The 16,539-nt window shown below is 55.3% G+C and overlaps 1 protein-coding gene across 3 annotated transcripts; it reads right to left on the bottom strand.

Moving 5' to 3' along the window:
* Positions 1-564: 564 nt before the first annotated feature.
* CSF1 (colony stimulating factor 1) lies at positions 565-14,791 on the bottom strand. 3 transcript variants are annotated; one of them, XM_065876141.1, is made up of 9 exons: positions 14,585-14,623; positions 11,325-11,447; positions 9,995-10,057; positions 8,258-8,428; positions 3,763-3,910; positions 2,009-2,554; positions 1,533-1,663; positions 961-1,013; positions 574-619 (listed from the first exon to the last, which is right to left on the bottom strand). In XM_065876141.1, the coding sequence occupies exons 1-9, from the start codon at positions 14,621-14,623 to the stop codon at positions 574-576; spliced, it is 1,320 nt and encodes a 439-aa protein (XP_065732213.1). The 3 variants fall into 3 exon arrangements, with proteins under 3 accessions (XP_065732222.1, XP_065732213.1, XP_065732205.1); XM_065876150.1 differs by lacking the exon at positions 2,009-2,554 and having other exon boundaries at positions 565-619; positions 14,585-14,791; XM_065876133.1 differs by having other exon boundaries at positions 1,533-2,554.
* Positions 14,792-16,539: the final 1,748 nt, after the last annotated feature.

Genomic DNA, 16,539 nt, shown 5'->3' with positions numbered 1-16,539 from the left:
CTAAGACTAAGCCTCTATGGCTCCTTGCATCTAAAAGCAGGGAAGTAGAAATGATCTTGGTTGGGAAGAAGGGTCAAATCAGGGCGCAGACAGAGAGGAAGCTGGCAAGAGGCGCGTGTTAGGAGCAGCTGCTGGAGGAGCTTGGGTACCAAGCTGAGAATGTTGGGTTTGAAGTAGTTGGTGATACAGAGCTGCTGAAAGTCCCCAAGAGGCTAAAGACCTTACATAAGAACAATTTGGTTGCTCTGCGATGGAAGGTGGCAGCAAAAGTAGAAGCCCAGTGCAGAAATAATAGCCCGACACAGAATTAACAGTGCCTGGCCTCAAATGGGGTGGAGGGAATGAAGGGGCAGTGGGAGGCCTGAGGACTCAGGGAGAAGAGGGTTGGCCAGACCTGGCGATAGATGGAAAAGGGAGTAGGAGAGAGAGAGAGAGAGAGAAGGGAGTCAAGTGTGGGTGCCTCCGGGTAGTTGGTGGTACCACAAACAAGTTAGGGTGACTGGAAAATTTGGGTGTAACTAATTTTAAGGGGTTGTGAGAGATCCAGATCAGAGTCTTACCTTAGAATTCCCTCTACACTGGCAGTTCCACCTGTCTGTCCTCATCCTGGGTCAGGGGGCTGCGGGCAGAGCACAGGCTGGCATAAGACTTCAGCAGAGGCCAGGGAGTGAGGGGATCCCCTAAGTTTGCCCCCCAAGCCCGCACACACGTGCTCCAGCCCTCCCAGATTTAGAAGACCCAGAACTGCCTAACCCTAAGAAGAAACTAGGAAAAGTCCCAGATAGCTAGGAAAGAAGAGACACCCTTCCTTCTCCCCACCCACCCCGGAATCCTGTTCCGAACCTCATCTCCTTAGAGCAAGTGGGAGAACGTCTCCTCCAAATCTAGATGGGAAACAGATGCCAAGACAGGCCCCCCCGTGCCTATCAGAGCCCACCCCCCCCAAAAAAAACCTCTCACCTGCCCTCCGGTTGTTCCACGGGAGAATCTACTGTCTGAGGCTCTCGATGGCTCTGGGGACAGAAAAGAGCAGGCTCACTGAGGAGCTGAGGGAGCGTGGGGACGCCGTGGCCCCATCCTCAGGCAGGGCTGCTCAGGGACTCTATGAGAGAGTTGCCAAGCTTCCCCACTCTGGATCAGCCAGAGGGCCAGGGGGCTTCCAGAGGCCTCTCCTATCCTCATACCCCAGCTCTGCAGAGCTCCCAGGCAATGCCCTGCCCTGACCTCACACGCATCACTTTCCTCCTCCATCTCCCCTCCCATCTGGGTTCTCATCCTGCTTTAGTCCAAGCACAGTGTCTCCTACTCTTCTGCCCCAGTCCCTACCGGTTCTTCGTGTAAGCCTGAGCCTTCCCTGTTCTTGAAGAAACCCTCCATTTCAACCTCCCATCCCCTGTGCTCAGTCAGCCTCCTGTCTCTCAGCGCCTGAAGAACCCAGTCTGAGCCCAAGTCGTCCTCCGACCTGCTCCTCCAGCCAGGCTGTGCCCTGTCCCCATGCGGAGCCCTTCTCTCCCGCATCGGGCTCTTCTTACCCGCCGCCTCCGCCTGTAGAACAGGAGGCCACCGACAGCCAGCAGGACCAGGATGATGCTGGGCACCAGCAGGCGGAAGACAAAGCCGGGGAGCTGGGGGTCGGAGGGTTCCTTGTGTTGCCTCTCATGGCCTGCGTCAGTCAAAGGAACGGAGTTAAAACGGGCTGGGGGCTTGGCCGCCCCCTCACTTGCTTGTCCTCCTTCCAGCTCTGCGGTGCTCCTCCGGTCCCTGGTGCTCCTCTTGCCTTCCAGCTCCCCAAGGGGCAGCACGTTGCCCCGGGAATGGCTTCTGGGAAGCCTTGGCTGAGAAGAGGGGGCAGAGGGACTGCCGAGGCCGTGCGGGCGCAGTGCTGGGGTCCCGGCAGAGCCTGGCTCCTGGTGGCCTCTGGGCGAGGCAGATGAATGGTCTGCATTCTCAGGTGTGTGACTCCATGCCTCAGTGGCTCTCACGGGGCCCACTGTGGGCAGTGGTGTGCTAGTTACATCCGCTGGCTGCCAGTCCTTTCCTGACCCAGAGAGTGGTGAAGGTGCTGAGAGGAGACGGCTGGTCCTGGCAGTCTCTGCCTGGACGCTGCCTCTCCACAACGTGCGGGAGGCAAGCTCTGTCCCTTGGGGTATAAGACCCTCGCTAGCCTCTCCGGAGGCCTCTTCCAGGTCCAAGTTAGTGCCCAGCACAGAGTCAAGAATGTCTTCCATCCCAGTGACAGGAGCTCCGACAGAGGGCTGGGGCTGAGGTGAACCTCCAGTGGGGTGGCCCTCGACGCCCAGGGTCTCTGGTGACTCAAAGCTCTGGCAGGTGCTCCTGGGTGGTCGCTGTTTGGCACTGCCCGGGTCCACTGTGCGAAGGGCCTGCTCTCTGGGCAAGAGGGAGCTGCCCTCTGTCCCCTCAGAGTCAGCCCAGGTCAAGCCAGCCATAGGGGCCATGGAGGGGGCGAGGGGCTGCTGAGGGGAGACAGAGGCCGGGTCACTGCTAGGGGTGGCTTTGGGGTACAGGCAGTTGCAATCAGGCTTGGTCACCACATCTGAAAGAACCACAGAGAGAGGGAGAGAGAAGGAGGGGGAGGAGATAGAGTCACCAGCCTCCAGCACAGCTTTCCCAGAGGGATGGAGAGGGGTATGTGGGTCTGGGGGTCCCCTCATGCCCTAACTCAGCCCTGGGGCTGAGGAGAGGACAGGACTGGAGCCAATGCTCATGACACAGGCCTTAGACAGGGAAGGTGCAAACTGCAGGAAGGTTCTTTGCAGGAGAGAGCAAAAAGTGGGGTTTAGACACACAGATTGGGGGTTGGGGTCAGGCAAGAGCAGAGAACAGCCCTTCCTGGAGTTCCAGCTGGCCAGACGCCAAGCCAGGGGTGACAACAGCCAGCCAGGAGGTTGAGTAGTGGCCTCCAGGACTAACACAAGACACCCTCAAGCCCCAAAGACACTGTTGGTTGGAAAGCAGCAAGGCGGTTTCATGCACAGCAAGGGGCTGAACAGTCACGGCCACAGGCGGGAACAGGCTGGGGCTGGAATGTGGCCAAGGCTTGAGGCCTTGGGATTGAAGCAACGAGACTGGACTTGGCCATTGGCAGGTCGCAGGGCCTCAGCCCCTGCCTCGGGGAGCAAGGTTGAATGTAGGTGGGCACACGTGGCACAGGACGCAGAGACGAGGACAACGCAGGGTAGACATGTGTGCAGCCGGGCCAGCACTGGGAGAGTTTGAATGACGCTCAGACTTCAAATCCAGCCTTGTCCCTTGAGGGGACACTCAAGGCATCCTGGGGGCTTCTGGAGCCAGGGTATCCTGGTGATTCGCAGCAGGGCTCCCGGAGCAAGGGCCCTGAATCCCCGATGGAGCCTCTGCTCTCTCCACGGTACCCCCCATACGTTCAGCCAGCCTGCAGAGCCGGTGGGAAAGCCTCCATGCCTACAGGGCTCTCTGAGAGGGCCCCCTTTTCCACTCCCTGATCTCACAGCCACCAGCATGATCCTTCTTGATGCCTCAACATGCAAACATATGTAGGTGTGCATGCACACACATGTCAGGAAAGGCATGGGCCTAGGACCACCCAGAGGTACACGAAGCCACATATGTACACAAAACAAGCACGTCTACACACACAGGAGCACGAGTAGCAATCAGGCTGCCTCCCAGGGGTCCCTCCAGCCCCATGCGTCACCTCCCAACGCAGCTCTGTTCCACATGCCCTTCCCCATCCCCACACTTGCTGGCCCCTTCTGTGCTCACCTTGGCTGGAGCATTTAGCAAAACTATTGTTGCAGTCCTTGCTGAAAATGTTCCAGTTCTTTTTAAGGAGATTCTTTGTTTCATTAAAGACATTCTTGATCTTCTCCAGCAACTGGAGAGGCGTCTCATAGAAAGTTCGGACACAGGCCTAGAAGGAGAGCAGAGACCCCCTCGATGAGGATGAGCATTGGTCCCACGTCTCTAGCTTGTTTGTCAAACTCCCTTGGCCTTTCTTTCATCTGTCTTCTTTTTCTCTTGTTTTCTCCCTCCCCTCTACCCTGGTTTGCAGGACCCCTATGTCCTGAGTTGGTGAAATTTATCATTTATTCATGGCTCCATTTAACCCATATTAATGTGCCAGGCATCTGGTAACTACCCGGAAATCACGCAGTGAACAAGAGGGAGGTGGTCCCTGGCCGATTTGGACATTGAGTCCAACAGGGCATCGTTATTAAACATATTGTTACAAGTGTGGTGAGTCCTAAGAAGAATGATCTGGGCTCCCCTGGTGGCGCAGTGGTTGAGAGTCCGCCTGCCGATGCAGGGGACACGGGTTCGTGCCCCGGTCCGGGAGGATCCCACATGCCACGGAGCGGCTGGGCCCGTGAGCCATGGCCGCTGAGCCTGCGCGTCCGGAGCCTGTGCTCCGCAATGGGAGAGGCCACAACGGTGAGAGGCCCACGTACCGCAAAAAAAAAAAAAAAAAAGAAGAATGATCTGAGAGTGTATAACAAGGGGAACTAAATGAGGGCCTGGGGGAGTCCCCAAGGAACTGACCAGACGATGAGCAAGACTTAACCAGGAAAGGAGGCGGGGTTGGAGAGAGCTGTCCAGGTGGTGAGAATAGACTGTGCAAAGGTCCTGACGCAGGAAAGAGCCTGAAATGTTAGAAGATGGAAAAGAAAGCTACAGTGGCTATAGCACAGCCATCTAGGAGGAAAGTGACAAGAGATGCAGCTGAGAGAGGTCAGCAAGGACCAGGTCCTGCCGGGCCTTGTTGGCCATGCCAAGAACCATTAACCTGGGCTTCCCTGGTGGCGCAGTGGTTGAGAATCCACCTGCCAGTGCAGGGGACACGGGTTCGATCCCTGGTCCGGGAAGATCCCACATGCCTCAGCGCAACTAAGCCCATGCGCTACAGCTACTGAGCCTGCGCTCTAGAGCCCGCGAGCCACAACTACTGAGCCCGCGTGCCTAGAGCCCGTGCTCCGCAAGAAGAGAAGCCACCAGAATGAGAAGCCCGCGCGCTGCAACGAAGAGTAGCCCCCACTCGCCGCTACCAGAGAAAAGTCCGCGTGCAGCAACAAAGACCCGATGCAGCCAGAAACAATAAATAAATAAAATAAAATAAATAAATTTATTTTTTAAAAAAAAGAACCATTAACCTTATCCACAGAGCAAAGAGAACTGAGGGGATGTTGGGGAGGTGAGTGGAGCATAAGATTCCAGTCTTTTAGAGAGATCATCCTGTGTGGTGAGGAGAATGGCCTGGAGGAGGCCACGGGGCTGTGGGTCCTTCTCTGGCACTGGTGTATCTTGGAAGGAGAGCCAAGGCTGCCCCAGCTATGTCTGTTGAGCTGCTCTTTTCTCTTCTGCTCGTGGGACCCAGGCTCCCCACACCCACTGGAGCTCTGAGAAACTTCACGCACTCCTGGTTTTCCTCCCACCCCTTGAGCTGCTCCATCTCAGTCTCCTTACCAGGCTGCCCCCCTCCACCTGACTTCCATAGGCTGGCACTCCTCAGGGCTCAGTCCTGGGCCCACCCCTACTCTCACCCCAGACACTGTGCCCAGGGCTTCATCACATCTATGGCCCACCTGCTGATGACTCCCAAGTCCTTCCTTAAACTGACCTGCCTGGGGAAGAACTACGGGCTTTACTAGGTGCTGAAGTCCTTGAAGGCATCACTGGATGCCCAGGGACCGTGCATAGTAGGCCCTTAGTAGATGTTTACCAGATACAGGAGAGAATGAATGCGGGAATGGGAAGACCTGGACTTGGCTGCATCACTCCCCAGCTCAGCAACGCTGGCCAAATGAACTTTCCAGCTTGGGCTCATCTCTTCATTTGTAAAGTCAAAACAACAATCCCTGCCTGCCTCCCGCCCAGGGCAATTGTAAGGAACAGGAAAGTGGCTTCTTCTCATCTTTCTTATAAAATCTCTGTGTCCTTCATACCTCACCTCATACTTCATAGAGAAAACAAGGACAGAAGGTCCCGATGTCTACCTGTCTCAGCAGAGTCTGTGTCTTCTTGCCTCCCGAGCTCTGAATCCCTGCCCTGCCGGCTCCTCAGGAGACCAGCTCCTCCAGCTTCACTGGCTCCCCGCTCCTGAAGTCTGCCCCCCTGCCCCCAGCATCCCATACAGTGTGCAGGGTGGGTGGCTTGCTAAAATGCAGATTCCAAGGCCCACCCACAGACCCAGTGAATCAGACTTTCTAGGGGTGCATACTGGGAATCTGCATTAAAACTTTTTTTTATTAAAAAATGTTTTTTGAGTTTTTATTTAAAAGGAAGGTGTTTTCTTTGGAATCTGCATTTTTTAAAATGAAGACTTCCTTTTTATTTATTTTTTGGCCACGCAGCATGCGGGATCTTAGTTCCCCAACCAGGGATCAAACCCGCACCCCCTGAAGTGGAAGCGTGGAGTCTTAACCACTGGACCACCAGGGAAGTTCTGGGAATCTGCATTTTAAACAAGCTCCCAGGTGATTCCTACGAACCTCAACATTGGAAAACCACAGATCTAATACCTCTCTTATTTAAAAGTCTTCCCTCCCTCCATCCCACGCTCACTCCAGCTACCTCTCTTTTTCTGCGGTTCTTTGGGGCCAGGTTCTTCCACAGTGTCGCCTCTACTTCCTCACTTTCTGTTCACTGATTGGGCACCTGCCTCCAACAGCGACCTCCACGTTGCCAAATCCATTGGACACTTTTCAGCCCTTCTCTTGCTTGGCTTCTCAAACCCCGTGTGATAAAGTTGACTACTCTTCCCATCTGGAAATACTCTTTTTCATGTGCTCAGGGATCCCACACTCTCCTGGGTTCCCTCCCACCCCTTAGACCGCTCCTCAGCCTCCTTGCCAGGCCCCCTCCGGTGCCTGACTTCTAAATAAATGCTGGGTTTCCTGGGCCTGTTTCTCTTCTCACAGTGGGCAGTGTCATACAGTCCCCTGGCTTCACCGATGACCTACAGACCAACACCACCTACGTCTGTCTATCACCAGCCAAACTCAAGACCCATACGTCCAGCGGCCTGCTCGACATCTCCACTCGGCCATTTCACGAACATCTCAAGTGTAATGTACCCCAACCTGAACTCCTGCCCTTCCCCCAAACCTGCTCTGCCCCATTTCAGCATCACGGGAACTCCACGTGCTGGAGACAAAACCATCACGACCCTTCCCTTCCCTCAACAACTCACAGCCGCTGCATTACCAAGTGCTCGGGTTCTTTCTCTAAACTCAGGAATGCGTCCCCTTGTGTCACCTTCACTGCACAACCCTAGTCCAAGCCGCCTGGACTTGCACCTCCTGCTGGCCGCCCAGCCTCCATCCCTGCTCCCTACATACCATGGCCCGCACAGCAGCCAGAATGGTCTCCCAGCGCAAGTTAGACTGGGTCCCTCGCTCTTTAGACAAAATCCCCCATCTTTAAGACCCCAGATGATCTGGCTCCCACCTCCCTGGCTCTCTCCCCTTCACTCCCCTGCCTTGGCCGTGCTGACCCTACCTGGGGGCCGAATGTGCACTTTCCCGCTCACCTAGGGCTTTGTGCCCAGCGTTCTCTGTTCTGGAATGCTCTGACCAGCCTGATTTCTTCCTCTTACTCATCTTTGGACCTCAAGTGAATATTTTCTTACTCAGAAGCCTTCCCTGTCTCTTCTTTCCCACTGCCTTTTAAATCCAAGTCCTGTTTCTCTCTCCCGGAGCCCCACGTACTTCTTCCTTCCTGGCTCACTCCCTCACCTGCCTGCTTCAGGTCTTCCCTCTCTGGTTTTCTTTCTGCAATGCAGTTATTGACACTTTACTTATGTATTTCGTTAACTGTCTCACCACCCCTACATGTAACCTCCATGAATGTGGGGAATTTTGTTTGATCACAGCTGTATCCCAGAGTCTAGAACAATACCTGGTATGCAATAAGCACTCATTAACTATTTGTTGAATGAATGGATAGTCCTCATGGGTTAAAATTCTATTTACTTGTGTCATTGTTTGTTTAATGGCTGCCAACCTCACTTAACTATAAGCTCTTAGAGGGTGGGAACCATGTAGTGCTTGCTCTTGAGACATCGTCAAGGCTTAGCACTGTGCCTCCTGCACGGTGAGTCCTCGGCAAAGATTTATGGGATGAATACGTGAGTGAGAGAGCCAGTGAGCAATGACATGGGTGAGGCCAGTGAGTGCCTCTGTGCCTATGGGTAGGGATGGTACCACCGCAGCTGCCCTCTGCCCTCCCCCACTCAGTGCTCCTGGCTCCAGGGCCCTCCTACCTTGTCCTGCCCTTCATAGTCCCTGGTGAAGCAGCTCCTCAACCGCAGAGAGAGTTCCTGGAGATTGACAATGACAATGGCATTGGGGGTGTTGTCTTTGAAGCGCATGGTGTCCTCCATTATGTCTTGCACCAGGAGAAATGCCTTCTTAAGGTAGCACACGGGGTCGTTCTGAAAAGTAGAACCTGGAGTTGACGACCCGGCTGATGCCACTTGGGAGCCCAAGCTCTGTGCTGGATGCCCTCATCCCAGGCAGATGGAGGGCTGCAGCCTGCCCTACCCTTACTCCTGAGGACAGGGGCCACCCCCTCCAGTAAGAAGGAGAATGCTGCCCTCAGCTGGCTTTCATTCTCCCTTGTTGCAATCTGGTGCTGCTGGGAATTGTGGTAGAGGGAAGGAAATGTGGATTCTGACCAGAGAGATCCTCAGATTTCTGAAAGATGAGGCTTTAATCAGGATGAAGGCGTACAGGTAGAGTGGGTTCTGAGGAACTTCTGTTTCTCTGTCTCTGACCCTCTTTTGGCTTGCTTTCACACAAAGCCCTTTACCATATGGCTCCTTCTAATCCTCCAGGCCACAGGGATACTGGAGACTACCTCAGGGTCCAAAGAATGACCTCAGTGTTTTGTCTCCCTAAAGAGATGGTGGGTGCCTCAATGAAGACTCGGCTTTTAGCTCTGTATTCCTAGCACCTGGTACAATAGGTTCCTAGTAGTAAATGCTTGGTAAGGTGTGAGTGAGTGAGTGCGTGGAACACCAAGGTTACCCCTTGGACCATGAGGTGGTCTCCAGTTCTAATAGAAATGTGTACGGGTCAGGCGCGTAGAAGCTCAGAGATGGGAGCAAATTCTGGGCATGATGGTGATTTTCTAGGAGGCACAAAGAAGAACAGACGTGGAATAAAGGCTGGGGTGGGAGCAGCTGGAAAGGCATTACGGGCATCAGAAAGAGCTTGTGCAAAGGCTTGGAGGCAGGAAGAAACAGGGAATGGGAGTAGTGGGTTGGGCCGTGTGATAGAGACTGGAGCTTGTAAACCCCAGGCTGAACAACCTAGGCTTTCTCCTGGAGTGAGGGGTCTCCAGGTTTGGGGGAGGTGGTGAAGATAACAGGCTGTGGTTCAGAGAGCTCCCCCACTAGTGGTGGGGTGAGGGGTGCACTGGATGCAGGAAGGCCATTTAGGAGGCTTTTGAAATCGTCCAAGCAACTGATGGGGTGAGGCCCCAGGAGCCGGAGATGCTGGGAGGTAGAACCAGCAGCACACAGTTGGGTGTGGGATAGGAGGAATAGGGAAAGGGCTGGACTGATTCCCTCGTTGCTGGTCTGTCTGCTGGATGGAGGTGACATCCTTAAGCAAAACATTTGACCCAGAAGAAGTACTGGTTTGCCTTAGGCCTTAGAGCCAGCCTGCCCGCGTTCAAATCACTTACTACCTATGTTCTCTCCCTTAACCTCTCATGAACAAGAAGAGTGAACCACATAGTCAGGATCAAAAGTGCCTGGCACATAGTAAGACCTTGACATGTGCCAGGCCAGCAGAAGGGAGCAGCAGGGGACTTGAGGCCTGGGCCCTGCCCAGCTCAGCCCTGGACCCTGGCACCCCAGACTTGAGTACCAGGGATCCTTACACCATACCCTGCCCAGCTCTAGGACTTCTCCTACCTTCATGCTCCCACATACACCCACCCTGGGAAGTTCATACATGCTGGCACGTGGGCCTTGTAAACAGCCATAACTCACCAACTGCTCCTGGTCTACAAACTCGAAGGCAATTTGGCACGAGGTCTCCATCTGACTGTCAATCTGTAAAAGAGAGCAGGCCAGTGGTGGCAGGGTGTCTGCACTCGACTGAGCTTGCCTAAGAACGGGGACTCGAGTTTCTGGATGGATCAGGGTTTGATCCTCATCCATCTCCCCCCAACCACACCTGGAAAGACAGAGCCAAGGCTAGGGGAAGACCTGTGCCCTCCACATGCCCAGGGGAGGGTTATAGAAGAACAAGAAGTCTCTGTCTTGTACCTCCCACTCTGAAATCTCACAGATGCCAGCTTGTTATAAGGAAGAACTATCTAATGTAGGACATAACCTCCCGTGGGAGGTAGTGAGCTCCCTGTCCTGGAAGGAATTCAAGCAGAGGCTAGACAAGCTCTGGGGATTCAGGATCTGTAGGGACTGAGGCTAGATGCCCTTAAAGCCCTTACTGGCCCTCAGAGCAGTGGTTCTGTGATTCTAAGCCTCAGAGAATGTGGTGGCTCTTGGTCTACCTTGGATTGCTGCAGGAGCTACATACAGGAGGAAGAGTGTAGGGGGTAATAGAGGCAGGAGGCCCAGCCTATGGGCTCCAAGCTCAGGGCCCTGGAGCTGGCCTCAGCCTGTGGTGCTCTCCACTGCCTGGCTGGCTAGAGGGATGGTAAATTCTCTTCTGAGCAGGACAGCAGCCATGACAGCAACCTGATTCTGCCGGGCTGAACCACGTTTGAAATCGTTGACGACTCTGCTGGCACGATTAGAGTGAGGCACGGGCTCCTTCGTGGCCTGGGTGATCAGGCCATCCCAGCCCCAGGGCTCAGGCAAGAGCCAGGGAAGTGAGGGGGGAGGGCTGGGAGTTAGGCGGGAGCCTCCCTTCCAAATCTGGCTGAGGCCCTGGTGCCAGGCTGGCGGCACATCTGGGAGTCCAGGAGCTAGAGGCAACATCTGGACACAGCAGGCAGACTGGGCTGGCTCCTCAGAGGAAGCATCCCACCGAGGGAGAGCGGGCTTTACAAACTTTTTCAGAGTCCACGTTTGACATTCCAGGCAATCATTAACCTAGGCAACCAGCTAGAAGTCCACCCTGTCCACCGCCTGCAGGGGAGTGGGAGAGGGCTTCAGGATTGAGGGGGGGGCTCAGAGGCATTGACCTTTAGAAGGTCAGTGAGAAGAACATCCGTGGAGCTAGTGGAAGCCACGAGCCACATCCTGCATGGCCGTATTTCTCTGCCTACAACCACTCTCTTTGGCCCTGCTCCCTGACTCCTGCCTCCGTTTCCCCAGTGGGGAGAAGGTAAGGTAGGCAGGACCACACACTCACCAGCCGCTGCAGTAACTGCAGGTGTCCGTTCCCAATCATGTGGCTACAGTTCTCCGACACCTCCTCGGTAGTACTCCTGTTCACGAGGAGACAGGCCAGCAGCAGCAGGCGGCCCAGCCATGTCTGTGACAGAGAGGGCATAATTTCTCCCCCGCTCTCACACTCCCCAGGAACCCCCACGCCCTGCTGAGGGTGGAAAAGCAAGGACCTCAGACCCACAATGCTACAGACCTGCCCCTCATTCCAGAATGCAGCATTCCCCAAACCCACCTTACTCAGGATTTCCTAGCAGCCACGCACAACCCTGCTCTCCCTCGCTAACAATCCAAATGTCGTCTCCTCCAAGAAGCCTTCCCAGATTAACCCAGGCCAAGCCTTACTACACACTGAACTTCTAATGAGGACATGGGAGGTATGCCTACCAGTCTAAATGTCAATTACACAGGAAACTCCTTGAATGCAGGACTTGCATCTACCCATTATTCTGTCTCTGCCATATCACACACTGAGCCAGGCATCTTGTGAGCTGCCCACTCCTCTCAAGTTCATGTTCTTGCACTGGCTGGCTTCCAGACTTGGAGCCAGAGGTATTTGCCTGGGCCCAGCCCTTCCTCCTACCTGATTCCACACAGGTCTGGCTCTGCTACTGGAAAAACCAGGGGCCCAAATTCAGTTTCACTGGGAACCTATCCCGCACCACAGACCTTTGGAGCCCTGGGTATGTGTGTCAAAAAGAGCCCAACCAATTAATCAGAGGCAGCAGTGGCAGCTCTAGACCATCCCTGGCTGGCACCTGCCTATCGGAATCCCATCAGGCTCTGCATCCAGCCAGTCAGCTCTTAGCATTGCAGGAATGTTTTCTGAGATCTCTCCCCTCTTTCAGCACCCACCTGGCCCAGTAGCTGCTTACCCCCAGAGTGATGGGACAGGCTCCTGACACCCTGTTGTTCCCCTTCCCTCCTTCTTGCCAAGGTCCCCTTAGCCCTCTCCCTGGCTCTAGGTCTCCCCTTCTCCGGCCAGAGGCAGAGAAAGACCCTTGGGCTTTCTTTCCGAAGCTGGATATTGCCTCCTGGCAGATTCAAGGAAATGCTGTCAGGATGGGGTGCGGGCTGGCACCTTGCTGGGTTCTGGGCTCTGGGCTCTGCCTCAGTAATTCAGATGACGAGACAAATACTGCAAACAAGTAGCACATTGGAGGCTATGAAACAGTCCACAACAACATGCTGATTTACATATAACTAAAAGCCCAAATGTTTGTCAGCTCTTACTAGGGAGGAGAGGCCCTGGCTGGGCTCCAGGGAGGTTGCAGGGAGGAGGGGCCACAGTGAGGCCTTGAAAGATGGGGAGAAGTTGATGGCAGAGAGAGGGAAGGAGAGGCCTGGAGGAAAGAGGCACAAGATGGCCCAGTGCCATTCAGCCCAGGGAAATGGTGAGGGTCCTGGTCTGACCTGGGGGAGGGAGACTGTGGAAGAGGGAGAGCAGTCATGGAGGAAACACTGGGCTCTTTTGCATGGCTGAGGAGGTAGCTCTGGGTGGGAATAGCTGCCCAGGCCCTCAGGAACCTGCAATTCAGGACCCATGGGAGGAAACTGGGCCATGCAGAAGGTATGTCTCTGCCCCAGGCTGGCTGCCCCTGAGGCTCTGAGCCCCAGGTGTCAGTGGTATGGAGGAAAGGGCCTATGGGGAAGGGGATGCTCAGGAAGACAGCCTTGCCACACGCATTTCAAGATATTGATGTTTGAGGACAGCAAGGAGAGAGCAATGCTTAACCCCAAGGGCTGCCTGGCTTTTGGAGTTATTTCAGGCACCATGTGGGAGGCTGACTTCGAAGGTAGCCAAAGGGGCCACCCTGCACCTGGGGCCCTGATTTGGCCTCAGAGGAGGATCTGGACAGGCACCAAAGGGTTAACACTCTAGCTTGCATCCGGCTGGGCCGGCTCTTCTCCCCGATTCTTTCTTCCTCCCACCCACAAGCCTTGGCCTCTGGGGTAACCACAGGAATCTTTTCAGTCTCAGAGAGATGCTGGGACATCTCAGCCCAGCTATCCATCCTCACCTGCCTCCTATCTTGTTCTATCTTCCCCATTAACAAGGTCCCTGAAGAGATCTTAGCATGAGTGGACCCTTGGGCTGCCCCTGTCTAAAACCAACCTCTTTCTTTCCACCTTTCCTTTCCTCCTCTTTCCTCATGGTCTCACTTCCAGCCCCTGTTTGTCTTGTTGCCTATCACCTCACCCTTCCTGATTTCCCCTCCTAACCCCATCTCTTCTCTCTCAGTTGGGCTCCTCCTCCCCTGTGGAAGGGCTCTTCCCTCTTACCCTACCTGCAACCCCCTCCCTTATCCTCCAAATATTTTTCTGCTTCTCTCCCCACTGGGTTTCTCCTCTAGGATTCCTCAGAAGCAAACCCACTGGAAGACCACTTACTGTCCATTAACGGTGCCACCCTGCGCCATCTAGGAGCTGCCCCACGGTTGGGGCAGGACAGTCCCCATGCAGTCCTGAGCAGCCCGCTGTCCCTGTCCACAGTTCTGCAACCCCAAACCTTCCTTCCACCTCCTCTACCACCACTAAGCCCAGGATCTCCCCAACGGACTGAACCAGGTTTGGCAGGAAGATTCAGAGCTGGCCCCATGCAACTCTGGGACGCGGCCCCCCCACAAAACATACTTGATCCAGCCACCCAAGTGCCCAACAGCTTCTGTCTGTGAACCGGAACAAGTAGTGGCTTGCCCTGCACCTTCCTTTTGCCTTGGCATTCTATAAGCTGGATGGCCCCTGAACTTTCCCCATGCAGAAGCGCCCGCTCTCCAGCAGGACCTAGAAGCATGTGTATGGCCCATGAGGAATGCCCGCTGGGAAGGCACCACCCTCAGCGCACAGCCACTCCGCCTGTCCCTTGGCGGTGGCTGATCAGAAGGGAGAGAGTCAGGGACGCAGCCTCTGCCCCGTGGCTTCGAGCCCCTTTCTCTTGCCAGCGGGTGGCTCAGTGTGCCTCTCCATGCAATGGGGGTGAGCAGCCTTCCCTTTCCCGAGGGAGTGCCGCAGCCCCAAGAGTAGCTGCAGGGCCGTCTCGGGTCCCAGCCAGAGCGCGAGGGGCCTCGCGCAGTCCGTGCGCAAAGATGGGATGGAAACCGGAGCCCGCTGCCGGGGCGGAAGAGCCTCGGCAGTCGGCGCGCCCGGGCAGCGGGCTCCCAGGGGCCGCGCCGCCGAGCTCCCACCCCAGCCCGGCCAGGGCCCCGCGCCACGGCCGTCGCTTACCGTGGGAGGGCAGCGCCCGGCGGCGCCCCGCGCGGTCATACGGGCAGCTGGGTCCCGGCCGGGCGCGTCGGCCGCCCTCGCTCTCTCGTTCGCTCGCTCGCTGGCCGCTGCAGAGTCCACGCCCCGGCCGAGGGCCGCGCTGCTGTCCCAGGAGTGAGGAGGGACTCGCGGCGGCGCAGAGAGCCCCCTGGAAAACTTTCACTTTCCCCGAGCCGGGCTCCACTGGCCAGCTCCTCGGCACAGCCTTTTAAGCGGACTTGTGAGGCATGTGGTTTATGGGAAATCACCTTGGACAGGCGCCAGATGCACACACGCACACACACACACACACGCACACACACACACACACGCGCGCGCGCACTGACACAGACACACAAACTCCAGAGGCCCACTGAACCGCCTCCCCGCCCCCACCCCGAGGGCTGGTCTTCTCCGCTCGTCTTCCAGTCGCCTTGTTTGCTGTGCTCAACGCCAAAGCCTTCGAGAAAGTAACGCGGGCTTCACCACTTCCCTCCCTCCAGCGCGCCGGCTTTGGACAGAGCCTCGCCTTTCCTTCCGCGCTCTCCAGGCGGATCCGGTGTTCTCTCTCTCTTTCTAATATTCCTTTCAAGGGACTTTCCCTCTAGGCCTGAAAATTCCCAAATCTGAGCAGGAAATGGCCTGAGAGCAGGGGCAAACACTGGAGACTGGGGCCTCCCCGGCTGCGCTTCCTGCAGCACCTTGTGGAACCCGAGTCAGCAGGTTTGGAGGCAGCCCTCTCCTTCTTATGCAGCCCCCAAGCCGCCCGCCCAGCCTCTGTCTCCTGTTCTGGTGTCAGGGTAGAGGCAGGGAGGCTAACTACCTGGCCAGAAGGGGATGAGTTGTGTCCTGTGACGGGGAGCTGGGAGGCTCTGCTGTGTGCTAGGAGATGCCCCCAGCACCTGACCTGCAGGTGATGTAAATGCTGGCTGGTACCCATGCTCCCTTCTGAGCCTCCAGACCTGAGGAGATTGGCACCTGGGCCCTAGATTCCCCTTGATGCTTTTGGAAATGCATTTACTGAGATGATTAATCACATTTCGTCTCTACATGAGAATGAATCTAAATGAGGCCTAATAGGAGGAGCCTATTAATCATAATACCAAATTCAGGAGCTTTCTCTTTCTTCAATTCACTATGGTTCAATGTTTCAATCTCTCTGTGACTCCACCCAGCCCCAGCCCCTTGGAAATACATGATATACAGCCGGGTCTGGAAGGGGCATCTCTTGTCACTTGCTCCAGCCCCAAGAAGTAATTTTACACCTGCATGCTCTTGTTCATACTGGTTCCTCTGCTTAGAATTATCCTTTCCCCACTTGTCCTTAAGGCAAACATCTCACACTTCAAGGCTGAAATCACACCACATCCTTCACCAGCAAAGCCTTCTTTGACTCCTCAGGCAGATCAATGTTTCCTTTTCCTGCGGTCTCACTGAATTTGGCTCCTTTCTCTGTGGTCTCCCTGAGTTGTTTGTCTTTCATTCATTCATTCTCCACATTATTCTAAAAAGTATTTCAGGTGGTGCCGATAGTTAGATTCTGGATCATCAGACTGAAACTTCACCCCCACCCTGGACTGAGAGTTCCTCCAAGCTGGTCCCATGTTTACCTCCAAATCGAAAGTGCCCAGCACATAATAGGTACCCGGTTGATAGTGATCAAATGAGGCCATTAGAGAAAAATTCATTCATTTAACAAGTGTGCACCGTGTGTCTACTATGTGCCAGGCACTGAGCTAGGCCTGGGAATGTGATGGACATGTCGGCATATCCCTGCTTTCATGGGTTTGGGAGTAGTCAGAGCTTAAAGGGTGTGGGGCAGGCCTGGATGTTCAGAAACTTGAGGAAGGAAGGCCAGAGACAGAGTCCAGCCAGAGGAAGGAGTCTGAGGGCTTACTTCCCCTGGGCATTGTCAAGTGGTCCCAGTACAAAATGAT

The sequence above is a fragment of the Phocoena phocoena genome, chromosome 1, assembly GCF_963924675.1.
Source record: "Phocoena phocoena chromosome 1, mPhoPho1.1, whole genome shotgun sequence".
In the NCBI taxonomy this organism is placed as follows: domain Eukaryota; kingdom Metazoa; phylum Chordata; class Mammalia; order Artiodactyla; family Phocoenidae; genus Phocoena; species Phocoena phocoena.
This window is presented reverse-complemented; position numbering and strand designations above follow the sequence as displayed.